This window comes from Sphaerodactylus townsendi, linkage group LG10, assembly GCF_021028975.2.
Source record: "Sphaerodactylus townsendi isolate TG3544 linkage group LG10, MPM_Stown_v2.3, whole genome shotgun sequence".
Lineage (NCBI taxonomy): Eukaryota > Metazoa > Chordata > Lepidosauria > Squamata > Sphaerodactylidae > Sphaerodactylus > Sphaerodactylus townsendi.
In genome coordinates, this window is record NC_059434.1 from 27,581,717 (window position 1) to 27,608,646 (window position 26,930).

Below are 26,930 nucleotides of genomic sequence, written 5' to 3' on the forward strand. Positions count from 1 at the left end.
ATTGGCTGATGGGAATCATAGTCCATGAACATCTGGGATGCCAGAGTTGGACACCCCTGCTCTATACAGTAAGGACTCCCGACATATAGCAAATAAGAGGCAGGGAGAAAGGCTAAGATTCCGTCCCCCAACATTCTAGCGTTCATATATTTTTTTGAAATGAAGTACCCATCAGCAGTATAAAATAATGCACTCCAAACATAGGTTTACCTCTTCATCTGTTTGCAGGGACCTTTTGGAGATCTGTAATTAGATCTCACCAATCTCTGAAATGCTACATATAGCAGTGAGGAATTGGGAGGACCTGAAACAGAATCAGTGCTGGGAAGAGAGGGTTTACTTTTTTCCTCTTCCTGCTGCCCCCAAGTATAACTTGTCCCCATGGCAATGTTATTTTCTTCAGTAACAAACACATGAGAGTCTCATCTAAATACTAACCAGGGCTGTTGTCCCTACTTCGTCTCTGAGATCTGGCAAGTCCAGGCTATTCACATCAAAGTATTGAGAATTATTTGCAATCACGAAGTTTGTAATACAGATATAAACTCTTAACATCTCACTGATATCAAACTTTGGTTGAGGGGGATGCATCCACTATAACAGTGGTGGCGAACCTATGGCACTCCAGATGTTCATAGACTACAATTCCCATCAGCCCCTGCACGCATGGCCAATTGGCCATGCTGGAAGGGGCTGGTGGGAATTGTAGTCCATGAACATCTGGAGTGCCATAGGTTTGCCACCACTGCACTATAATCTCTGGCATCTTGGGCAAAGCCTCATTGTTTCCCAAAACCAAAGAAAACAGGTTCAGAAAAGTCACTATTTGCATATTATGTATAACTAATTACAGTCTCCTTATGCCCACTTTTGTTCCCATCTGATTTTTAGATACTTGGACAAATTAAATCCCCTTATTGTAGAGCAATCACTTGGTTAGATCAACAGCTGAAGAATTTAGGAACTTTTCCCCCTATTGTGGACAGTAACAGAAGCCATCCGAATGAGAAAGAATTAATTATTCAACCTGCAATAACTGCAAAGGTTGGATAGAAGCCCCAGAAAAGCACTGGGAGAAAGGTATTCTTAAAAAAGACTGGAATTCCACCCTTCTGATTTTCAAGAGTGTGTGCAAGTCTCAGTGGCAGCATTCCCGCCATTGTTAAAATATTAGACTATACAAAGATTACAGTTAATGACTGAGCATCCCTGACTAAAGTGACTCCTAATCGCAGAAGTCCCCGTTCCTTATTCCACATCACAGTTCCTTTAAGGAAGACACTGAAAGAAAGTATTAGCTTAATGCACTGGTGGGATTCAGCAGGTTCGCACCACTTCAGCAGAACCGGTTGTTAAAATGGTGCTTGTAAACCACCAGTTGTTACGTTATTTGAATCCCACCACCAGAACCGGATGTTAAATTGTTTGAATCCCACCACTGGCTTAATAAACAAAACAGCTGAAAATGTACAGGCAACACTAAACCAATGACCGGTAAAGCCCACACTGGGAACCCCCGAAAAAGTACAGCTGCATGAAATGTCGTCACTGCAAGAAAGACACAGACGAGGTTAGCCAGGTACCCAGACGTGCTTGTAGAGGCTTCAAAGCAAAACCACCAGTCTGCAGATATGTTAAGAAAAGATTTCTGAAGCCTTTATTTACAAAAGCTTTAAAAACAAATTCCCTCTTATGCAAATTTCTTTTGTTTTATCATTTTCTTTTTTGTAAAAAAAGGACCACCCAGTTACATCGTTGTAACTTAATGGGGAGGGGGGGAAAAAAAGAAAAGCAGGTTAAAGTACATGGTAGACAATCAACTTGCGGAACATTTCTGAAATCTGGGTTTTCAGTGTAGATGAGCGAGCCCAAGGCTGCCCAGAGGCACACCATCATTTCAGGATAGGGTTTAGCTATTCAGTGCCACATTAAAGCCTTCCTGCACCGCTGCTCTGTTGTGTGCATTCTCTAAAGGGTTAAGAAAGTCCTTTAATAAAAACAATGCATTTCTAAAATAGACTTAAAAAAATAAGCTAGCCTTACGCTCCTCAGGTCACTTTATTAGGTACAAATAGATTTGTTGTTTTACAACAAATGCTTTTGTGGCAGCCACAGTAAGAACAAAATGTGTTTTTTTCCCCCTCTTGATTTAGCTAAATATCAAGTTGGTTTTCAGATCTTTGGATCTCATCCTTAATTAACTCTGTGTCCCCCCATTCGTTCAAGTACACAATAAATAGAAAGCATGTTATGGGCATTGCTTGCTGGAACAGGAGCAAGGAAATGGGTGCGGAATATGTCGGTGTGCAGTCAAACAAACTGCAGTTTCTCTCGTTTTTAAGCTCAAAGGCATAAAACTAAAAGACAGAGAGTCTTTCTTGGTGGTTGTAAATCCGGTTTGCAGACAGAGGGGAAAAACCCATAAGGGATTTCTCTTGCATACACTCCCCTCCCCAAAATGAAAAGGAGCCACACAGGAACAGAACTGGGTTCTTGCATAGTACTGGATCAACTCCACAGAGTGTACACAGGAGAGGTGTCCCCTCACCAGAACCTAGTTCTTCCATCACAGAGGGTATTAAACTGGCAAACCACTTAACAGTGTGTGTTTACACTTGGAAGACAAACACCAGTTTAAATACAAGAGCAGCTGCTAATATTTCAGTATTCTCAACAATGATTTACGCAGCAGGTGTGTTTCGGTTCAATAAGTTCAATGACGGGGAAACAACAAGAAGTTACTAAAAGTCGGCAGATGAATGCTTTTCTCGAGGTCAGGGTAGAAAAACCAGAGGATTCGACTCGGAGTCACTCTTCTAAAGTGCAAATGTGATGGTCCACAATCTCGAATAGCTAAAACTCCTGTATGCTGGGAAGGGATAAACATCAAAAAGGGTTTCGGTCACAATTGGTGCTAGTTCAGTTTTGGGAGAAAGGACAGGGAAGATAATAAACCAATGCTAAGACCAATTAAAGTTTATCAGAACTTTCATTATCATTTTAGCTTTCATCTTCAGTCTGCCACGCTGTTCCTACGCGTGCTTGTGTACAACTGGGCAAGGCACAAGGTCACATGTAAACCCAGAAATGCCTGTGCATCAAGGTCAAAAACTGGGATAGGAACAGTTCGATTTTGGTAAATAAAGGCAGAAAAAAAGGGCAGCGGGCTGAGAAAGAGAGGGAAAAAGAATGCCTTATTGTCCAAGGGATTCAACCAGAGATAAAACCTATGTACAAGCACGTGGTGCTCCAAAAAGGTGGATTCTCATTTTGTGTCATGATTGCTTGCTGGCTTCTTCTTCATATGCATTGCCCGTCCCGTTCTGTACATAAGATGAAGCGGAACCGAGACCGTACAAGTGACCGCAGTACTTGGCATCGTCAATGTGATCTTCAAAGAACATCTGGAGAAAATGGGACAATAAGCAGTTTAAAAAATCTTACTCCAAAGCTAAACCAACAGTATCTTAAGTGAAATAAAACAGCCCCCCCCCCCCCCGGCCTGAAAAATATGGTCTGAAGTCTTTTTCTACAAAGAGAAGACCTCCCCTTCGATGCTATTAAGTTTGCTCATGCATTTAACAGCTGTGTGACAGGCAAGAATTTAACAGCTCCTGCTTTTCCCATCTGTACAACTGCTGACTTGGTTAGACCACAGCCTCTTCTAGTATGGAGGATTACTGTGTCAGGAAATACAGCAGCTGTTGAAAATTTGGTTCAGGGGGAAAAAAGCCTATTACCAATTAGTACCAATTCTACAACTACCCTGTTTCTCTGAAAATAAGACATCCCCTGAGAATAAGACGTAGTAGAGGTTTTACTGAAGTGCTAAATATAAAACATCCCCCGAAAGTAAGACGTAGCAAAGTTTTTGTTTGGAAGCATGCCCGTCGAACAGAACACCAGAGCATGCAGCTGTGGAGTGGAAAAATAAGACATCCCCTGAAAATAAGACATAGCACATCTTTGGGAGCAAAAATTAATATAAGACACTGCCTTATTTTCGGAGAAACACGGTATGTCTCCACCAGGCCAGTTTTTCAAACTTTATGGCTGCTTGCATATTAGCCTCCTTTAACTTCATCTGAATTAACTCTAAGGTAGTACAACATGATAACTACTCAACTTTCCTCTTTTCTTCACCAAGGACAAAATTCCATGCTGGGCCCCGGGCTGCTCCTAAAAGCAGGTCCAGTTAGGAAAAGCTAGAGTCCTCCTTATCCACGATGGCAGTCAGGGGCACGGACCATGTCACAAAAAGCCCTACAGCAGAAAGCTGGTGCTTTGTTTCAGTCTGCTGGGCTAGCTTTCTATTGCAGGGAGTGCTGTTGTTTTGTAAGGCACACTCCAAACTGGCATCCACCTTCCATTCTGAAATAGTGCAATCTATACTTCTGCCTTCTCTCAGCCACATTTTCTGGCATGCATGGAGCAGGCCTTTGGGTCTGGTGTAAACATGCAGCAAAATGACATGGGGGAATCGTAAACCTGGTTCATGTGCAAGAGAATGAGGCCGCAGAATTTTTTTTAAAAGTCTGCTGAGGAACCCATGGAGAATCCACAGAAAGCATGGGAGAGAACAGTAATTTCCACAGAGGACATTCAAACTATCTGAACAACAAACCCCAGAATGGAGTGGTTAGAGTGGTTATTATTCCATAAAACCAATTCACTCCAGTAAAAACAAATGATTTTCTTACATTTTCATTCATTTGATGAAACAATGGGAGGGCATGCTGCTGCCCACGCCAAACTTACTAGGCTTTGGGCAGAAAAAGAAGTTTCTCTTTCTAGTTAGGAATACATCAACTGAAGATGACTTCCAAGGGTGTTCAGCGCAATCAATACTTTGCTCACTTATATCTAACCTCAAAAAGAATTATTTCATAAAATAATTTGACAGTGCCACCCTGTTACTCTGTAGCAGCAAAATAAAACAGGAAGGTCCAGTGACACTTTGAAAGTTAGCAAAATTATTCCAGCATACTTTTTTGTGTGGCAGAGCTGACTTCATCAGATGCATGAAGTGGTTATCTATTCGACCAAGCTGTTTGTACTCTGGTGGGGATTGGTACTCATGAATTCTGTGCAGACTGACTGCCCTTTTATTGAATAGTTTTTAAAAGAGCCTCTTTATAACAACTCCTCTCCAAATATACACCCTTTTCTGTTGCCTGCAGCTTTTAACAGAAATACTTTTGCCTAACAGATGACTCTGACTCATGAATGCTTATGCTGGAAATAATTTTGTTAGCTGTTAATGGGCTGCTAGACTCTGGCTTTAATTCGCCTTTCACAAAGGTACCTCCGCAGGACAATTAAGATGGCGGATAAAGATGAAGGTTATATAATAATAAAACTAAAATATTGACTAAAAATATGGATCAAGCATCACAACTTAGATTATCTCAAGTATCTGGATGCATGGTGGGAAAAAATAAGTATTGGGAAGTGTGGCTAACAAATAAGAATTTTATGTTATTTCAAAATAATTATGTAAAAGTGTGGAATGATGTGAAATTTTTTTTGATGAGATGGAATTGATTGAATTTATCTTTGATGGGTAGAATTTCGGTGATAAAAATGCATGTATTACCAAGAATGTTATTCTTGTTCCAAACCATACCAATAATTGTATTGTCGAAGGCTTTCACGGCCGGAATCACTTGGGTGCTGTGTGGTTTCCGGGCTGTATGGCCGTGTTCTAGCAGCATTCTCTCCTGACGTTTCGCCTGCATCTGTGGCTGGCATCTTCAGAGGATCCTCTGAAGATCCTCTGAGGATCCTCTGAAGATGCCAGCCACAGATGCAGGCGAAACGTCAGGAGAGAATGCTGCTAGAACACGGCCATACAGCCCGGAAACCACACAGCACCCATACCAATAATTAATTCTGTAACATGTTTTAAGCAATGGCAAAAAGATGTAAGTAATTTCATTTGGCAGGGAAAGAAACCAAGAATTAAGTACAAATATGTGCAAGATGCAAAGGAAAGAGGAGGCCTCTCACTGCCAAACTTAAAACTATATTTTGAAGCTGTTGCACTGACATGGATAAGAGAATGGGTATTACTGAGCAATGTAAGAACTCTGGATTTGGAGGGTTTTGACAGGAGATTTGGATGGCATGGATACCTATGGTACGATAAAGGGAAATTACACAAATAGTTTTCTAACCATTATATTTAGAGGGAGTCTTCTCTGGGAGTGGTTGAATACAAAAAATTTATAGCATTATGGTTATCTCCAGTTGAGGCTTACTCCAGAAAAGAAGTAAATATATAAGAGAAATGGCCTACGTATCGAGAATTGCTGAACTTTAAAAATGACAAAAGGGAACTTAAACCTATGGAGGAGATAAAAGATATTGTAAAAAAACTGGCTCTGTTACTACCAGTTACCAGAGACTTCAGAACTAATCAAGAGAGTATGGGTTTTGATATACAAATGACAGAATTTGAAAGCAAGGTCTGCACAAATGATGAGAAAACTAATCTCAAAAATACATAAGACACTGTTGGATTGGGATAGAGAAGATGAACTTGTAAAACATGTGTTGATCAAATGGGTCAGAAACATTGGTAGGAATATTAATCTGGAGGGGTGGGAGAGACTATGGAAAAGTGTATAAAGGTATATCTAATAAGATGTTGGAAATGCCAAAAACATGAGAGATCTTTCTTCATATGTGGTGGCAATGCACAGAGGCTAAATCCTTTTGGGACACGGTACTCAAAGAAATGCAGAAAATTATGAAAATAACAATGAGGAAAAAGCCTGACGTTTTGCTATTGGGATTAATTGGAGATGATAACCCAAATCAATATAGACTGCTTTTCATGTATATGCGTACTGCTGCAAGGACACTGTATGCCCAGAAATGGGGAGAAGAAAAGGTACCAACCAAGGAAGATTGGATACAGAAGGTCACAGAGTAGTCAGAAATAGCAAAACTAACCATTTTAATTAAAGACAGTAACATAGAGAAATGTGTAGAAAACTGGAAACCTTTCACAGACTGCCTATTGAGAAAACAGGAGAGAAATAATCGCAGAATTTGAGACTTAAAAGAAAACGGCAGACTGAAATAGTATTTTAGAAATGATATAGAGGGTAACTGATAAGATGTTTTGTTTTAATTACATGCATGAACCTAGAATGGATTAGAATTCAATATTGAGACAGCAGGAAGTCATTATTTGGATATGTTCTTGCTTTACTTTGTCTTTTGCTTTCTTTTCTTTTTTTTTGGTATTTTATGATTATGCTTTGTTCTGGTGTGGTGAGGTGTGAAAGTGTTTCCGGTATGTTTATCGTTATTTCTTTTCGTGCTTCATTATGTTGAGAAAATATATATATATGCAAATAAGGATGAAGGTTATCACATACCTCTCTCATTTTGAAGAAAGCCATGCCTGTTAGTAGAGAGTCAGACCCTGCCTGATGCTGTGGTCCTATCCTCTCCAACTCTAATTGTTCAGCTACTTCTTGCAATCCACCCTGAAAGACAAGATTCCCCTCATGGTCAACAGATTCTACATGAAGAGACCAAAAGTTCATCATCCTGTGTATTTGCCAGCCCTACCCTATTTGTTTACACCAAAGAAGAAGAGAAAGAAGAGGAGAAAAACACACTGAGAACATAACTGATTTCAAACTGCAACTATGGTTGAAGACAGGAGTTCTTTAAAATACAACGTGGATGACGGAGAGCCCAGTTTGAATAAAAAACTAGTTATAAAGCATTACAAAAGCTAAAGCAGTGGTTATATTAAAACGTAAGAGTCTTGCCTGAAGACTTACAATCTAGAATATGATTACACTGCAGGCATCGGGGAAACTGAACATTCAGAGACCCTGGGTGGTCTGCACAGTTGTGACACGAGCATTACTGCCCCATCCAGAAGATACAGCTCCTATTCCAACAGGGACCGCAAAAGAACATTAACTAACATACAAAGGCTTGATGATGCATACATAGCAGGATGCCTGCTGCTCTTAAAGAATTATGTGACAATTAACTTAGCTCATTTTTAAACACACGAGTCTACCTTTCTACATTTCAAGACTGCAGGAAAGTTCAAGCATTTAAAACCAGACAAAGAATCAATAAGAAAATTCCTTCAAGAATTAATGCGAGTTGTGAATTGCTGAAAATGCCAGAGCTCAGGTTTAGGAGAAGCCTTGCCATCCATAAAACATTCAGCATCCTTAGGTTTCTGAAGCCCTGGTATTCATTTACTGGGTCATGATCGGCTGTAAGATTAATGAACCCAATGGCATCATAAAATGTTATGCTTAAAAGAACAGAAAGGTTCAAAGAAGGAGTGGAGGGAGACAAGGGGAAAACATGAAATTGTTAGTCTGTACATGTTGACCTATATTAAGTTAGCTGTTGTGATATCACCACAAAATCCAGAAGTTGAACAAATAAAGCAACCAGATCTGTTCGATCAGCACCAAAAAGAAATACTATCTAGGAATGTTGCCTTGGAATAAATGGTTTTTAAATAAACAAAAAAATGTATTATAAATAGTTTGGTGCAGGTACACCCAGCTCGTTCTCACAATGGAGGACTGGCCAGCCGGCCACTGTTTGGAGGCTGTAGCTGGTTGGATGGGTACAAGCAGGCTGAAACTGAACCCATCGAAGAAGAAGATTCTGTGGCTCGGTTGGGGGGAACATAAGAACATAAGAACAAGCCAGCTGGTTCAGACCAAAGTCCATCTAGTCCAGCTCTCTGCTACTCGCAGTGGCCCACCAGGTGCCTTTGGGAGCTCACATGTAGGATGTGAACGCAATGGCCTTCTGCGGCTGTTGCTCCCGATCACCTGGTCTGTTAAGGCATTTGCAATCTCAGATCAAAGAGGATCAAGATTGGTAGCCATAAATCGACTTCTCCTCCATAAATCTGTCCAAGCCCCTTTTAAAGCTTCATCCAGGGTTAGTGGCCATCTACCACCTCCTGTGGCAGCATATTCCAAACACCAATCACACGTTGCGTGAAGAAGTGTTTCCCTTTATTAGTCCTAATTCTTCCCCAGCATTTTCTAATGAATGCCCCTGGCTGGTTCTAGTGATTGTGAGAAAGAGAGAAAAATTTCTCTCTGTCAGCATTTTCTACCCCATGCATAATTTTTATAGACTTCAATCCCATATTATCCCCTTAGCCAGCCTCCTCTCCAAACTAAAGAGTCTCCAAACGCTGCAGCCCTCTCCTCATAGGAAGGTGCTCCAGTCCCTCAATCATCCTTGTTGCCCTTCTCTGCACTTTTTTCTATATCTCCTCAATATCCCTTTTTTTTGAGATCTGTGACTCAGAGACTGGACACCCAAGTACTCCAAGTGCGGTCAGCACCACTGCTGCTTTATATAAAGAGGGCATGACAATCTTTGCAGTTTTATTATCTAAATTCCCTCTTTCCTAATGATCCCCAGCATAGAGTTTGCCTTTTCCACAACTGCCATGCATTGAGGTTGACATTCCCAATGGAACTATCAACTAAGACAGCCTAAAATCCCTTTCCTGGTCTGTGACCCCTGATAGCACCTGACCCCTGTAAGCGATGTATGTGAAGTTTGGATTTTTTGCCCCTATGTGCATCACTTTACATTTTGCTACATTGAACTGCATTTGCCATTTCTGGGCCCACTCACCTAATTTATCAAGGTCCGCTTGGAGCTCTTTGCAATCCTTTGCGGTTCTCACCACCCTACATAGTTTGGTATCATCTGCAAACTTGGCCACCACGCTACCCACCCCTACTTCCAGGTCATTTATGAATAGGTTAAAGAGCACTGGTCCCAAAACGGATCCTTGGGGGACACCACTCCCGACATCTCTCCATTGTGAGAACTTCCCATTTACACCCACTCTTTGTTTCCTGTTTCTCAACCAGTTTTTAATCCATTGGCTGGGGATTGGCTGGGGAATTTCCAGCTGCCAGCCTTGAATGGTGAGGCCCTCCATCTTGCCTCATCAGTAAGGAGCCTGGGTGTGACTCCGGACTCCACTCTTTCGTTGGAGGACCAGGCCACCAAGACAGCTCGGGCTGGCTTTTTCCATCTATGTCAAGTGCGGCAGCTGGCCTCCTAGCTCTCCAGAACTGACCTGGCTACAGTAATCCTTGCAATTATCACCTCTAGGTTAGACTACTGTATTTTGCTCTACGCTGGCCTGCCTTTGAAGTCGATCCAGAAGTTGAAACTTGTATAGCACACAGCCGCTAGACTCTTAACTGGAGCTTCTAGAAGGGACCACATTACACCTGTCCTGAAAGAGCTACACTAACTGCCTGTCGAGTACAGGATCATCTTCAAAGTTCTGGTATTAACATTTAAGGCTGTTAGTGGCCTTGGACCTGCATATCCGCATGACCGCCTCTCCCTATATTGCCCTCGGAGACCCCTCCATGAATTCGTTGGTGGTCCAAAGCCCCAGGATTGTTCAGCTTTTACGGCCCTGGCCCCGGCCTGGTGGAATGCTCTTCCTAGTGAAATCCAGGCCCTGCGGAGTCTGCCTCAGTTCTACAGGGCCTGCAAAACAGAACTGTTCCACCGGGCCTTCTCTGTTGAGCCAGCCAGACATTCCCTTTCTTCCTAATAATCTCTGGTCCTTGTTTGGATATGGTATATGCACCTGTTTATTTTATGCTTCCATGCTGGATTTTTACACCATCTGGGTTTTTTTTTAACTTAAATATTTATGATGTTTTACATGTTTTTATCTATTTATCATATTTATTGTATTTATTATGCATGGTTAATTGTGACCCACCTGGAGTCCTTGGAGATATGGCGGGATAGAAATGTAAGAAAATAAATTAATACATAAATTCTGTCAGATGTACCTTTGTCACCCACAGAACTATAATGGCCAGGTGTTACTGGGAAAGAATGAAGCCAATATGTCAGCACCATAAATATTGAAAACTTTAAACTGGGTCTTCATGTTATAAGTCTGGCATTAAAGGTGTGTCACATGTCTGAAAAAGGAAAGCGTACCACTCTAAATGATATTTTTTTTAACTAGATGGCATACAATCATTTTTCAAGCAATGGCCCAGTCACTACTATAAAAAATACACGGGCCCATGATTCAAACTCTACAAAAGAATGGAAAAACTTGAGATTTTAGTATCTGATGCCCCTTCCACACACGCAAAATAATGCATTTTCAAACCACTTTCACAACTGCAAAGAGCACTGAAAGCAGCTTCAAAGAGCACTTCCCAGCAAGTGAGCTGCATTTACACTGCCTAATGTAGCAGACCCATTCAGACCTAAATTAACTTTTAACTGCTTTTAAAGACAACAAGAGATGATGCACTCTGATAGCAATATAGCAGTTTATTTGCCAACAAGGAAGTAGCATAAACAACATGTCCCCCACCACACAGTAGCACAATTTGGTCAAGAAGTTATAGAGGTTTGCCTGTGTGCAGAGAGTATTTTCAAGTTACTCCTTTCATTGGAACTGTGTTTGGAAAGGGATGTTAATCTAGGGGGAAAGACCATTGAGAAATCAAGCTGTGGGCCAACAAAAGGACAATTCAGATGGGGGGGGGGGCGGAATCCTGAAATCATGAAAACTTGTAAAATCTGCTCCTGTTACCTGCCCAGCTCAGTTGATAAATTCCATTAAACTGGCATACATTTATCTGCATTGAATTCACTAGTACACCAAGAACTTTTCCACAATCTTAGCCCAATTCCCAATTTTTAAAAAATCTTTTCCCTTTGTCTGCAAGCAATTCATAGTTAACTGCAGGGCAAAGCATCTCAATATCTATTTCAATCATTGGCTCAGAATATCTGTAGTTAGTCTTTAACTAGGATATGGCCACAATGCATATCAGCATCTAGTTGTCACTGGCTCCTTCACTTACAAAAACCTGAGTTCACAAAACGCCAGCTACCCAGAGGTGGGATCCAGCAGGTTCTCACCAGTTCCCGAGAGGGGGTTACTAATTGGGTCTGCTTTTCCATTAGAATTCCATTAGGTCCAAAAATCATAAAGTCCTGTTGTTTCCTATGTGGCTGGTTAGCGAAGGTAGACAACAGCATAATTCTCCCTGTTGGGCTGTTTTAAAAACAGGTTTTAGAAATATGGTAAAGTTCCTTGTTTAAGGAAAGTATCCTTCTTTTGATTTCTAGAAACAAAATTAAGTATTTGAAAGTATTAAGTATTTGACAGGCAGTCAATTAGAGGAGAAGTAGTTGTTTCTGTTGGCAGTAGATGATAGGACTTGCTATAATGAGTTTAAATTATGGACAGAAAGATACCAGCTGGAAATTAGGAACTTTTTTTTACAGTAAGAGTTTTTTACAGTAACAGAGAAATTATTAATGCCCCGCCCCTGGAATGCCTGGCCACACCCCCATCGTGCCCCGCCCAGCCCATTGGCGCTACGCCACTGTTTGAATCCCACCACCATGGGAACCTGTTACTAAAATTTTTGGATCCCACCACTGCAGCTACCCCTTGGGATTGGGTCAACTGTGCCTCTTTAATGTCAGTATCACTAAACATGGCAGATGTTTCCTTTCCCAATTCTATAAACATCCCAGGAGTAGCCGCGTGTTCACTTTGTTGTTCTTCCTTCCACACCTCCATCTCCAGCATGTATTTGTTCTCCAGTCCAACATGAGTCTCCAAATGTTAAGCTTAACAGAATAAGCCAGTTAGTAGCCTGAGCAGCTTCTGAGCAGAGTTCATATTTTTTTCAAAAACTGAGAAGTTCTTGAAGTGCTCAGCTGACTTTTACATGACTTTTATGTGCTTTTTCATAAGCCATACTATGGTATTTTGCTACCCATCCCAAGTGTGTAAGATTGTCCCATAAACAGTTCATACAGAAACCTCAGACAGTCTCCACTTTAAGAGGCCTTTGGATGATTGTGGTATCTGCTGGCTCTGGAAGCTGATAGAGTCACGCCTGTAGTCCTTTTCTACCCTTATAGAACTATGCCACCCACTCAACCTCTAGAACAGGGGTGGGCAATTATTTTTTCCATAGGGCCGCATAAGAAACAGAAAATATTGTGGAGGGCCGGGCCAAAAGGCTGAACTCAATTCTGCATAATAGGGGCTGATAAGTGACAGACAGGTGCACAGATCAACTTGGAATCAGTGGCAACAGTTCTGCATACCACAATACTTGGCACAAAGAATCACAGGCTTAACCTACCTGCATAGTTGTCCACTGTGACAATCAAGCAAGTGGGGAAACTTAAGTCCCTTGACCTACTTTTTTCATTTACTGGCACTTTTGAAAGCCCCGCAGAAGCAGGCAGCCAAGGCAACCGGCTTCTGCGGGGCTTTTAAAGGAGGGGAACGCCCCAGAAGCCACTGCGCGAGGGGCATGGCCTTTCTCAGAGGCCCTTTCCGGCGCAGTGGCAAGGTGAGGGGGGAAGGGGGAGGGTTAGCGTGAGCAGCGCGGTTCTAAACAGGTCCTCTTAGGCCAGGGCCAAGTCTGTCATAAGGGCCAGTCAGGGTCATCCGGCGGGCCGGATGTGGCCCCCGGGCCGTATAATGCCCAGGTCTGCTCTAGAAGCACTCAACTTCTTGCAACAGCAAACAGAGACCAAAAAATGCTGCAGTTGTTCATCAGTGTTTCAAGAAGTTACACACTACTCAAGAGTAAGCCAGCTAGTGAAGCAGTTATATGGGAATTCTAGAAGGAAACTCTTCTCTAATGGTCATCACACCTATCAAGAGTTATATAAAGGGTTATCATCTTCTATTTTAGTACTCTTGTGTGGACTGGATCTCAGACTGGTGAGGAAACATTATGGATACACTAGCCAAACTCAAGAGGGCCAATTAACAAGCCACAAGACCTGTGCATACAGCAGGACCTTTTACCCCTCTGATCCCTCTGAAGGCACTTCGAGCTGCTTTTGAATCTGTTCCAGACACAGCTTGTTATGCAACTTGAAATTCCTCCAGAGTATGAGACTCAGCAGATTGGAAAGCTGTCAGAGTGAGGCAACCATCACAGCTGCTTAATTCTTCCCAGGCTTAGTGGACAAACCCTAGTGAGAAGATAAATCACCCTCTTCTGCCTACACCAAACTTGCCTGCCCAGCTGCTGAAGAATGATGCAGTTGTGTCATCAGACAACGGAGACAAGGAAGAAATTGTTGCTGTCTCCCTCTTCCTATTATTTGAAAGAAAGAGGGAGAAGAAGGATGGAAGAGAAGCTGCCATCTTTGCCTCCTTTTGGTAACCAGATAATATCACCACACACCAGCAGGACAAATGGTGGGGTGGATGACCCAGAACACTACAGTGTTCCTGATGACATTAAGTTTGTCTAAATATAGAAGAATAGAGAGTGGTATGGGGTTACCCTCTCAATATGAGACAGCAGCAACTTGTTTTGCATGATAGCCAACAAAGGATATAATGTAACTGCTACTTTGTCATGGGAAGGGCCATGAGTGTCTACAGCTTTGACTCCATTTTAACTCCCTCTAATTCTGTTTTTGATATAAAGACAACACTAACAGTGCATTCTTTACCCACTAATGCAACATTGTTCTACAAAACACTGCTATTACCTTGAGATTTTTGCAACTCTTCATAAGGTACTTCACATCATAAATGACAGGGAAAAACAATCTCAGTATCTCAAAGAAGTCCATCTCCTCTTCAGGTAAATTGGAATTCGTCAGGATCTTGATTAGATAGCCGAAATCATAGCCACTGCAAATTAACAGTAAAAGGATGGAAAAACTTAAGATTGCATTGGACATGATTCCACAGGATTTTCACTACAGCAAAAACAAAATTAAGAACCACTCCCAGGTGCCTTCCCGGTGTGGCCACTCTTCCACAGATTGCATACATCTATTGTATACACCCACAAAGCTTTCTAACACTTTGACGTTATGTGGATTCTTAAGGTTCCGTCTATAGAATCGAAAATGCCAACCTGTTATCATGACTCATCAATTGAACAGAACAAGAGTTTGATTCAAAGGTTTGTTTCCCGCCCACATAAGGGATTTCCATCAAATGTAGTTCATGTTGGTTCTTCCCCTCCCGATGCAGAGAACCATCTGCCATGAAAGCCCCCTGCTGCCTAAGGGTAGCCTTCCAGAGCACTCAATGGGCTGCAGCAGGAGGGGAAGACAGGAAAGTCCCACCTTGTTAGAAATTCCGCTGATGGTACTTGGATCCAACTCACGTGATATTAACCAAGGGCAAACTTATTCTATGAGCAACAGGATGCCTAAAAAACTAGTACAAGAGACTGAAACATTCCTTAGTACTTATTTATCTTATTTTGTTAATTTGTTATTGGTTTTCAACACATTTAGAAGACCAACCAACTATAAATTTCCTGGGCAATAAACACAGGTACTGCACTCTTGCTAACTTACATTTCATAAATATGAGTTCATATACCAAAATTCTTTAAAGTCTAGTTTAAGTAAATGTACTGCATAAATTTCAAACCATTATAAATAACGATTGGAAACATTTCCATGTTTGATTTACAACCACAATGACAGAAGGATTTGTCATGCCAGACGAAACTTTCACCAGTTTGCCTTTTTTAGCTTGATTGAGGGTAAAGTTGGCTAACACAAGGAGTGCACAAACTCCTAGCCGACAGTTACCAATTACATGTAGTGATCTTATGTCTAATGAATACTTTGTCAACTAAAATAGTTGGTCTCAATACGAAATAAAAAGGAAGAATAAAATCAAATAAAAAAGATGTGGGCTAAAACCCACCACCACATTATAGGGATTCTGAGCTTTCCCCTTCCTACTGCACACTCCTAAAAAATCCAAAAACCCACTGTTCAAAAACAGAACAACAGCAGCATAGGAATTTCTAAAAGACATCATCTGCAGCACAAAGAAGTGCTTGAGGCATTCATTTGCTAGATCTTGGCCAAGAACTTGCACATCAGCAGAATGAGATGTTCTGGTGGGTTTTCCAGGCTGTGTGGCTGTGGAAAACAGCCCGGAAAACTCACCAGAACCAGTTGAATCCGGCCTTGAAAGCCTTCGACAACAGAATGAGATGTGTTTGTATAGGAATGGGCTGGGCAGGCTTGCTTCAAAGCTCTTCATTCAGTCCCTTCCTGGTGGACACAAATGGGTGTGAAAGCTGACAGGAAGAAAGTAGATTCCTTTGAAATGTAGTGTTGGAAGACAGTGTTACAGATGCCATGAACAGCTTACAAAATGCCCAAATAACTGGCTCTAGAGCAGGGGTGGCCAACCTATGGCATCCCAGATGTTCATAGCCAAATGGCCACGCTGGCAGGGGCTGATGGGAATTGTAGTCCATGAACATATGGAGTGCCATAGGTTGGCCACTCCTGTTCTAGACCAAATCCAGCCTGAAATGTCCCTTGACGCTAAAATTACTAAACTGATGCCATCATTAATTTGGACACAAAATGAGAGGACAACAGTCAACAGAAAAAAAGCAATAGTACTAAGAAAGGTTGAAGGTAGCAGGAAAAGAGGAAGACCCAAAATGAGATGGATTGACTCTATAAAGGAAGACACAGTTCTCAGTTTGCAATACCTGAGCCAGGCTGATAACGACAGGATGTTTTGAAGGACACTGATGGCATGAGGCATAGGATCACCATGAGTTGGAAGCGATATGATGGCATTTAACACACATACACATTTCATACCATTGCCACTAAGTCTTCCATCCAGTGTAGCATGACAGCAGCAATGAGAAACTTGTGTCCCAAGTTTGTAAACCCTATTGCAGATTACGTTAACCAGATTACGTTATATTTCTGAAAATCATCTTTCCATTGTTTTCTCTATTAATTAATTTGGGGAACTACCACCATAAAAACTGCTTTACAAATTCCTTTGCCACTGGCCTAGCGCAGCCCCAAACCCCATGTGATATTTTATCATGTGTGGGCCTGCAAACCTACCATATTTAATCTTAAATCCTATGGAGCTGGCCAACTACCGCCCAGTTTCAAATTTGTTGTTTCTGGCTAGCGAAATTGAAACAGCAGTTGTGGAACAGCTGCAGGCATTTCTGGAGGATTCATCAGTTCTGGATCCCTTCCAGTCTGACTTCCATCATGGCCATGGGATGGAGTTTGGGCTGCTCGCCATCACAGACAAGCTCTGGATACAGGTGGACCAAGACGGGTCAGAACTGCTGTTGTTATTAGACCTCACCGCAGCATCTGACATGGTTGATCATAGTATTTTAACACACCAACTCGCTGATACTGGAATTCAGAGTACAGCTTTGGAGTGGATGTCCTTGTTTTTTCCAGGACCAGGGACAGGAGGTAACACTGGGGGGGATGGGGACGTCTCAGCAGTGTCCACTTGGTTGTGGAGTACCACAAGCGGCTAACCTCTCCTCTGTTAAAACCTCGAGCAGTCTGGGGCCCTTATATCTTCGGAACCATATTTCCTCATATCACAAGAGGACACTTTGGTCCTTCAACAGTAATCCTCTGATGGTCCCGGGGTCCCAAGGACGTAAGGTTGGCCAGAGCCAGGACTTTTTGATTCCAGTTCCAGCCTGGTGGAACTCTGTCAGCTCACACTAGGGCCCTGCAAGACCTCAAACATTTCTGCAGAACCAACAGGATGGAGATGTCCCACTGGGTTGGGAGACCCAAAGTCCAATATACCATTTAGTTGGCCTCCCAAAACTACCAACTATTGAGTATTAATTAGTAATTAGGTACCCTCCCCTTTCTTTGCTTTGTTTTCCTAGTCCTTGGACAAATAGGAGATCTGCTGTGGTGGGGAAATGTACACCATGGGCTATAGAGGAAGTTATTTTAGTAGCCATCAATAGTTCTGTGTTTAGGTTTTGGTAAGATTAATTCATTATCTATGTTATTGTATTGTCATGTTTTAATCCTTGTAAGGTACCCAGAACCTGACCCTGGTTGAGAACAGGTGGAATAGAAATGTAATAAAAGGTACTATATTTTTAAAAAATCCTTGGGAGTTAATTGCACATAACTTTTTCAGTAAACAATTACTTTCACTTTTTTGTGCTCTTCTTAGCACATCTGTGAGGGAGGGGGAAACCAGGAAATTTAGGTAAACAAAAATGAGGGGCATCCCAGCAATTCCTTCTGTTCAAGGTTTGCATTGCACAGGAAAAAACAAAAGGCAATTAAAAACACTTGCAACTCAGTGAAAACAACTCACTGAAAACTTCTGCAATATGTGCTAAAGCATCACACAGAGACATTAGAAAAGAACTTGTAATACCTTGAAAACAATACTTAAGATCAACAGACACCTTGATGGAATTATGACATTTAACATGAAGCTACCATTGCCAAATGCTTTCCCTATTCAGACCCTGCTTGCTACTACATTTCAGAGGCTCTCCCACAGTCTGCCATGTTTACACTTCCCTTTCCATTGATTTTTTGATGAACACTGCTGCCTTACATCACAATCTCAATAAATTAATCCTCATTCACAGAAAACCTTGTGTGTGCCTATTGATTGATTTCTCCTACATAACATGGATAAAGCAGCGGGGGTAAAACTTACATCATCCTGACCACAGGATTCTGTGTAAGAGCAAACTTCCCCTGGAGTAAGGGCTGACACAGGCTGGGGAAAAAACCCTATAACCACCACTGAATTCCAAATGTTCTCAACATTTCTGTACCAAGCACCAGAACTATAGTTAGAATTTCAAAATAATAATAATATAATAGCTTCTTCTTAAACAATTTGTACTAAGTAGTCACTCCCTAAATGAACATCAAGGTACATGAATAGTTCAACAGGGCATCTAAATCCTGTAATTGTTTCATCAGTCATTGCAAATTCTTATCATCAGTCATTGCAAATTCAGCACAAAAGGGTCAGGTAAATGAAGGACTCCATTCTGCTGAAGTGAACAGGTAGTAAACCAGTGTTGTGTGATGGATTCAACCAATCCGCTCTAGCTAGTCTTGAGCAACAAGGTCAATGTGCAGTGTGTACTCAGAAGTAAATCCTTCTGAGTGCAACAGAACTACCTCTCTAACACAGCTAATGAGTTTAGAATTACATGCCTTAGAAGTCCCATGGTGTTGCCAGCTATTTTTTTCTTGGTATACCTTCCAATATTCATGCATACCAAAATCAAGTTTCAATGGAAAACTTTCCCTATGGTAGGGGTTCCAATAGAAGAAGCATTTGCTCAAATGAGCTAAGCGCGTTAAGAAGTAATCCACCAAGCAGCTTTACCCAAGCTATTTTCAATCTCTGTTGTGTGGCAGTAGCACGCAGCAGCACGCGTCAGGGTGCACAGCGAAAAACATCCCCTGGCTGGTGTGTCTGGAATCAAACCACTGCTGGACATTTAAGCAAACAGGTAGGCTGAAGTCCAAACTTTTGGATGATCTGTTTACCCAGTCCCTCCTCTTAAGGGGTTGGGTTGAGAGAAAACTGAAAATAATCCATGCGGGAAGCAAACAAAGTTTCATTTTTCCAAACTTTGGCATTGCAATTAAGAAAAAAGGTTTATGTTTTCCCTACCAGCGTTATCAAAGAGTCTTCAGAGCTGCACTGAATTTGGACCTTCCAACGATGTTAATCAACTAATTCCAGTTTCCATTTACCTGCTAAGCGTACACAAAGGGTAGAGATATGTGGCTGTTCCTTCCTCTGACCTGGAAAACTGTCAAGGCAAAATAAAAATATGCAGTGCTCCCTGTCTACAAGGTCGACACTTTAGTGCCTTGTTGTAAGACATCGGTTATTGGTTGATACTCGGAACTGAAGTGTAAACTTTATGGTAAAGGTTTTGCTGCTTTAAACAGTGTTATATGCAGAATTCATTCTGCCCTGACATTCTAGGTTAGTTATTAGTTGTGGTTATTTTATGCTAAAATTCAAGAAAAAGGGTGCTATGCAGTATTTACCTATGAAATGAAAGCCACTTGACACCTTCACACAGTACTACACCCGACGTCATTAGAAGTTCAGCAAAGTACTGTGTTTCGATTCCTTCTTCCTCATGTTTTTTGAACTGGATTCCAGATGTTGTTAGCAGTTCTATAGAGTCTTGGGCATACATGTCCTCTCTAGGAAAAAGAACACAGAAAAAACTCACTTGAAACACAGAATTTGCAAGATTAAATCTCAAAGCAGAACCCTGCACAAACTCCTCTGCATCACTGGTCAATAGAGAAATAACATTTGCGCTCATTGTTAAAACGAAACTATTAAATATAATTAAGACAGATAACACTAGGATATTGGTCAGAACATGTCGCTGATTGTGAATAGCCCCCTTTAACATCCTACAACACTTTTACCGTACTGCTCAAGACTTTACTCATTCAGCAGGACTGGATACTACTGCTGAGGAAAGAATTTGGATTTCAGAATAATTCACCTCTGGACTGAGGTTCATTAAATCACTGATCACTTTGAGTTATGAAAAGTTCTCCTAATCACTAAGTAAAACAAGTAGTCAATTCAGTCACCATCAGGAGCAATTATTTGTTTCCACAAAAGCTACAAATGCTTACCAGGCACAGCAGGCTCAATTCACAAACACAATTATACCCTCTATTACAACATACTTCATAAATATTTACATATCCATAACAGGTTTGCAGTAAATCTCTATGGTGCATAAATCCTTCATCTTAGAAGGTGATGGTAAAGTGCAACAGTTGCTTAAAAATAATACAATACAAATTATGAGAACTTCCGGATCATAAATTCTAGTGGTGCTTTAAAAATACCCTCACAGTATTTGAAAAATTCCACTAGAGGACTCCAAATATTTAAATTAACATACTCTGAAGGTGATGAGAAATCTAAATACCATGTAGTGGCACACAAAATAAGAAGTTTATTATCACCAGACTTCTTAATAGACCATCCCATTGGATATATAACTTAATTTTTCATTAAAACATTTTCATTAAAGTTAGAAACTTCTATTATAAAAAAGATTAAAAATCCGGAGAAGTCAATGGATCTCAATGATGGTTTGTGAAAGCTGCTAGGTGGATCTAGAGAACCATGTAGAACCGGCAGATCATATCATACCATAAAAATGTCGGGATTCAGGATTAAATCATAAAAATCTGGTCACAATTGCCTTGCTAGTCAAATATTCCATGCAATGGAAATACTGGAAATACTGTAACTCAACAGTACTTTTAAGATTTTATGGCTCAGTAATTATTCAGCTGTGCTTTATTTAGTAGAACTTCTTTGCAAAATGCACTACAGAGCTGACTGCAATCCTGAACACCAGGCTGAAAGCAACTCCCAGTGGTTTGAATAGGACTGTCCATCAAATAAGTACGTTTAGGACTGAAGTATTCCACAATGCTCCATCAGAACCATCTCAATTTTACAAAATTCTTTACAGTTACCTAGTTCCTTTACGTTCTATGTAACAGTCCAGAAGTTACATATACAAATAATGTTGCAAAGGTACCCATGCACCAAACTGTTACACAAAATTAAGTTCAAAACAAATAATTTAATTTCCCCCAAAATTAGTGAGCAAGTTCACTAATGTGATTTACAACATGGGCGGGGGTTCTAGCCCTGACCTCCTGACTCAGTTGCTCTTAGAGCCAGACTCTCTGAACTCAAATGTTGCCAAGGATTACAGCATGAAAGTCCACCTTGCACTTAAAGATGAGTAGGTCTGGACTGTTCAGCTCACGTTGCAGAGGTTGCCCCAGAAGTCTTTAAAATGCAAGCCTCTCCATACATTGTGACAAGTCCTGAATATGGATCAGACTCCCTGGATCTAAGCACCCATAGGTAGCTAAGCACACATCCAGTTGATTCAATGTTGAATTCTCCTCAGTTCGCAGGTCCTGGGCAATTGGTGTCTCTATCCTTAGCCCGTTAAATCATTTTTGAGGTATAGCTTACCAAATCCTAAAAAGATTATGCTATTTTAAAGTATTTGCATATATACTGAATCATGGCTGTTTCAATTCTTTATGTGCTTTCAACATATATTTTTTGTAATAAATGGAAGAGTCAAATGAGACTACGAAACTGGAACAAATTTCCATTTCCATGAACAATAATTTACAAAGTGAATTTACACCAGTATAGCACACCACAAATTACTACCATCAACCTTTCTATTGACACTTATTATGTGAAAGGTTTTGCACATGCAGGAATGTGAGATCCCAAAACTTACGTTAAATTAAATTTAAAATTAAATTGCCATGTTGAAGTTCCTGGAGGATATTCGCCTTGCTCATTCATAAATGTCAATCCTAGCTGAATTATCTTTAGTAAGTCCACGTTACAGCGGAGTAGTTGGTACTGATAGTCTGCGTTGCTTCTGAATTCGCCAATAGGCCTTGCAACTACTCCTGGAAATTCTGTATCCTGAAAGATCAAGAAGAAATACCAAAAGCAAAATATGAGATACCATGCCATTAATGCCTTTCTCCTTAAAAGTATACCTGAGGAGGGTGGGGGGGCAGGGTTGCATATTTGACAGAGATTCAAAAAAGGCGTCCCACTTTTGGACAACTGTGGAAGAACCAGACACTAGAGCTTACCACAGCTATGTGCATCCCACAAGAACTTACCATAAAAATCCAGTATTTTATGATTACATTTGGTTACATTACGGACTTTGGTATTTTATATTTCTGCTTTAGAATCACTATTTCTGCTTTGTGGTTTCAACAGCACACAAGTGCAGGACAGCAGGAGAATGGCGATCTTGCCAACACACACCATTCCCCATTCCCATCTGGACCAAACAAGGACTTAGACATCATAAGGATATTGGGGCAGTTACTTCAACTAGAGTTGCTATACTGGTGCCAGCAGACCATAAAAATACATCACCAGCAGACTTCACACGGAACACAGAGCTAATTACAACATACATCAGTTCAACAACCCAAGTACAAGACAAACCCAAATTTTAATAGACTTGGGTAGAAACGGCACATAAGAAGATTCAGAAATGTGAAGTTCTGGGTGAAATGTATTTTGTTATGTAACAAACAACTTGGCAACATAATGAAACCAAGAACACCAAAATCAGGGTCATAAATAAAGAAAAAAGTAAATGTTTCAATAGATTTTTAAAAAAATATAGTTGTCATTTTCCATTAAATGACTTTGGGGACTTCTTACTTCAGTGAAAGGAACCACAGGATCAATCCAATATTTGCAGAAGCCTACACCGCTGAAATCAAGATGCAACAACTAGGGTTTTGAAAAGAAGTGAGCTTTGCCTTACGAAAGCTCTTACTGGAATAAATGCTGTTAGTCTTTAAACTATCTTTATTGTGTTTTATTTGTTAGATGTTTTGGTGGCCCATGACAGCAGAAAGATGTGATATAACATTTTTTAAAAAATAGTAATTACCTACTGGACCTAGGTCCCACAGACTCTAGACTCAATCTTATGAAAACTCCTGATGGTTCAGACCAAAGGATTTTTGTCCAACATTCTGCCAGATAACTGTGGGGACTCACAAGCAAGCCTCCCCATCCCCCATTTTGTTATCCTCAGGCACTCAGCAACTGATATTCTGAGGTATCCTGTTTCTCAAAGTGGAGGTAATATTTAGCTATCAACTGCTGATTTCTCATGCAACTGGTGGACCAACAAACCCCGGAGAAAGTGCTGGCATGGAAAACAATCGCATCATCCAGTTGTCCCACACGATTCAAAGGTTACTAACAGCAGTCCTTCTCAATTGTCCCCAGTGCTACGCGGAACTTCCTAGTGTCTGCGCGGAACCAAGCTTTCTGAGAAAGCTCCCCCTGTCGGGCAGCCTATCAATATAATATGAAGCCTGACCAACTAGATTCAGCAACCATGCTGTAAAACTAACATAAGCATCAGTCTTTGCCTGGAATTATTTTTAGGGGCTTATTTCCAAGTGAAAATGTGGAACTGCTGCCTTTTATTAGTCTTCAACCTTTCTTTCTGGTTTCTTCTTCTAAGTAATGCTTTATATCTTCTTCAGTCTAAGTGACAAATATCAGAGCAACATACCATAGCAACGTAGTTAAACTTCCGTATAACTTGGCGGATTTTCTTCATTTCTTCATCCAGGTTACAAGCCCAAACTTCACAAATTCTTTGGCTGTGATCTACCGTAGCTGCTGGCATACTTGGGAGGTTTCAAATACCAGGCATCAATAAGGTATACTTGACAAAGAGCCCGTCTCATAAAACAGGTTTTAGTTATGTACCTAAAATACAAGCAAAAGAAAATACAATTATTCCAAGTTCAGAAGGTAGCTTGAAAAATTAAGATAATAATACGCCATTGTATTTTTTAGGAAACTGTGGTGCTTTCATATTCACATCCAATATAAAACCAAGAAAGCTCTTCCAAAAAGATGAATTAGTTTGATTATCTCTGAATGGTATCTCAAATGAAGAACAAAGAAATGCTGATCAGATCACAGCACACACAGTGAGGTAGATTCTACCTCACTGAGCAAAGTCTATTTATTTATTTAAACATTTATATTTCCCTTTTCCTTTTGGATCAAGTTTGATGTCTTCCTCCAATCTAAGGTGCAATCTTCCAATGAGTGCCTCTTCCATTGGAGAAAGAGCCACTCAGAGGATAGTGGGATTCCACACTAATATAAGGTAACAAAAATGATTTTTTCTTGTTATGTGGCAAACAAAAACATAAAAAACCACAAAAAGACTGTGAAGCAAACATTAATGTGTTAAAAACAAGTAAATCCTACTTTTACAGACATGACTTTACCAAAACATCAACATTTAAATCTACTCTGAAACTATTTTCCTGCCAATATAAGATTCTGAAATAGAAGCCAATATTACTCATTCTTTCTGCCTGAACATAAGCCTATTGTGTCTGAAGGATTATTTATTCCATCAGGATTGACTAAAAAGTAAATAATCCTACCATGGCAGTTTTTAACTCTCACAATTTTAATTAAAAACAATAGCAGTGCTGAAATGATAATAACTTGTCAGGGAAAGTAAAGATGAAAAATTGCACGTATAACAGATTATTTCACAAAAAATAGAATGAGGCTGTATCTAATTAATTAATACATGTAATTAATACAAAAACAAGAGGCTGTATCTAATTAATTAATACATGTAATTAATACAAAAACAAGAGTCTATAAACCTGCTGCAAAAAAGCATTCTCACTTCCTGGCTATGCTGCACAAAATGCTGTACCAGTTACATAATTTATACCTCCCCTGCCACAAATTTCCACAACCCAGAGCGATATAAGAGAGATGGTACAGGAGACAGCAACAGGAAGGACAGTAGTATAGTTAGTGTACCAAAGAAATAATAGAAAAAAAATCAAAGCACTACCTATGAATTGACACATCTACAGTACAACCAAGGAATGTGAGATATTACTAGGTACTATTTAGGACTGGATGCTTAGAATCTGAAATACTTTGCCAGTTGCAATAATGAACTGATGTATATTTACTAACATTTTAAACTGTAACCCCCCCCCCCCTCACAAAGTTCTAAAGGCTTGGCAGCAGCTCAAAAATTCCAAACCAGGAATAGTTATCTTAAAGCTCTATGACTTGCTTAGCTTTGTTCCTGGTTTGGGTTGATATCTCCAAGGCACAGAAGTCCATGAACATTTCTTCCCATCACCTTTCAGAACTATCTACTGCTGTATGAAGGGATACCACTCAACCACGGCAAACCTCATTTTTGAAAAATTTGTGGTGACTTACCAAAAGCCAGATTTTTGAATAGTGCAGTGGATGTCCATGGTCAACCTACTGAAGGCTGGGGCACAAGCTATAAATAAGGCCCTTGAATAGCTTATCACTCAACTACAGTGGTAAAAAGCCAGCTGAAGTTACTGTCAGTGTCAAGAGTCACAATAACCTGGTTTGCAGAATTCCAAAGTAGCAGTCATTTTCATCTTGTGCAATAAGGACCAAGAGCCTGAACACCTTTCAACCATTTATTGTGCTGTAAGCTGTCATGCGCCCAAGTGCATAAAGGGGACCCTTAATAGAGACATCCCCTCAAGATCACAGTAAGCCTCGCCCCATCCTCCCTCTTTTCTTCCAAGTTGCACATGAAGAGATCCACAATGCAGATCCTCTCAACCAACTCCACCCCTGCACCAATAGTGCAAGTAATCTAGTCTACACTAGAATAAAATCTTGCACTATTTAAGGCACCACATCAGGGTCCTCCATTACCAATGATAATAGAATTTCAAAGTAAGAGTGAGACTAAAATGACTTTTCTCTCATTCTCATTCACGTGCTAGCTTAACCGACACAACCCTCACCCTCCCCCACCCCGTGCATCAAACTGACTACCATATGAGGAAAATGAATTAAAACATTATTGTTTAAGAGGAAAACATTAGGAAACGGTAGACTTTGCCAGTTGTGGGAGGGAGGAGAGGGACACTTTTCCTAAATATTTTATCCCTTCCCAGTCTCAATCACTCTCGGAGAATTTCGGCTGAGGGGGGCAATGGCTGCTGAAAAACGACCCCCAACCTCATGCCGGCCGCTTCCCCTCGCACCGGCCCCCAAAACGCGGAAACGGGGCCTCCGCCGCCACTTCAACTACCTTCCCAGCCTCACGCGCTTACCGCTCTCACCTACCGGAAGAGGGAACGGCTCCTCACGCGGGAGGAAAGGAGACAGACCGGGTCTAACTAGGACCCGGCGGCGGCGGCGGAGGAGGCAGCCCCAGCGTGGCGACCGGCGACGAGAAAGGGCGGAAAGCGGCCGCTCTTGCTGCCCCCGGCCACCCAGCGCACAAAGCCATTACATCATCACCGCGCGCGGGCCGCTTAACCTTTCACCTCTCGACACAGTCTTTTTTTTACTTTTTGCGGCCTTGCTTGTTCACTCCCCCCCTCCTCCTCCCGTCTTGGGTCGCCTTCCTCTCTGTGTTTATCTGATTGGACGTTGAGATTGCCCGCCCGCC

General features: G+C 41.0%; 1 protein-coding gene across 3 annotated transcripts; it reads right to left on the minus strand.

The window, feature by feature from the left end:
* Positions 1–1,630: 1,630 nt before the first annotated feature.
* On the minus strand, positions 1,631–26,926 carry CNOT7 (CCR4-NOT transcription complex subunit 7). 3 transcript variants are annotated; one of them, XM_048509869.1, is made up of 7 exons: positions 26,590–26,926; positions 24,000–24,199; positions 22,170–22,363; positions 19,903–20,064; positions 14,566–14,710; positions 7,389–7,499; positions 1,631–3,404 (listed from the first exon to the last, which is right to left on the minus strand). In XM_048509869.1, exons 2-7 carry the CDS (start codon positions 24,114–24,116, stop codon positions 3,276–3,278), a joined length of 858 nt encoding a protein of 285 aa, XP_048365826.1. In that variant the 5' UTR covers positions 24,117–24,199; positions 26,590–26,926; the 3' UTR covers positions 1,631–3,275. The 3 variants fall into 3 exon arrangements, with proteins under 3 accessions (XP_048365826.1, XP_048365825.1, XP_048365827.1); XM_048509868.1 differs by having other exon boundaries at positions 26,603–26,924; XM_048509870.1 differs by lacking the exon at positions 26,590–26,926 and adding an exon at positions 25,706–26,057.
* Between the last annotated feature and the right edge of the window lie 4 nt (positions 26,927–26,930).

Bases quoted from the DNA above. Each gene is read 5' to 3' on its own strand.
- CNOT7 (XM_048509869.1), bottom strand. From the start codon at position 24,116: ATGCCAGCAGCTACGGTAGATCACAGCCAAAGAATTTGTGAAGTTTGG. The intron at 20,065-22,169 runs GTAAGTTTTGGG...TCTTTTTCCTAG, and splicing joins AATTTTAAATTTAATTTAAC to AGAGGACATGTATGCCCAAG. The intron at 14,711-19,902 runs GTAAATACTGCA...GTTAATTTGCAG, and splicing joins AAGTGGCTTTCATTTCATAG to TGGCTATGATTTCGGCTATC.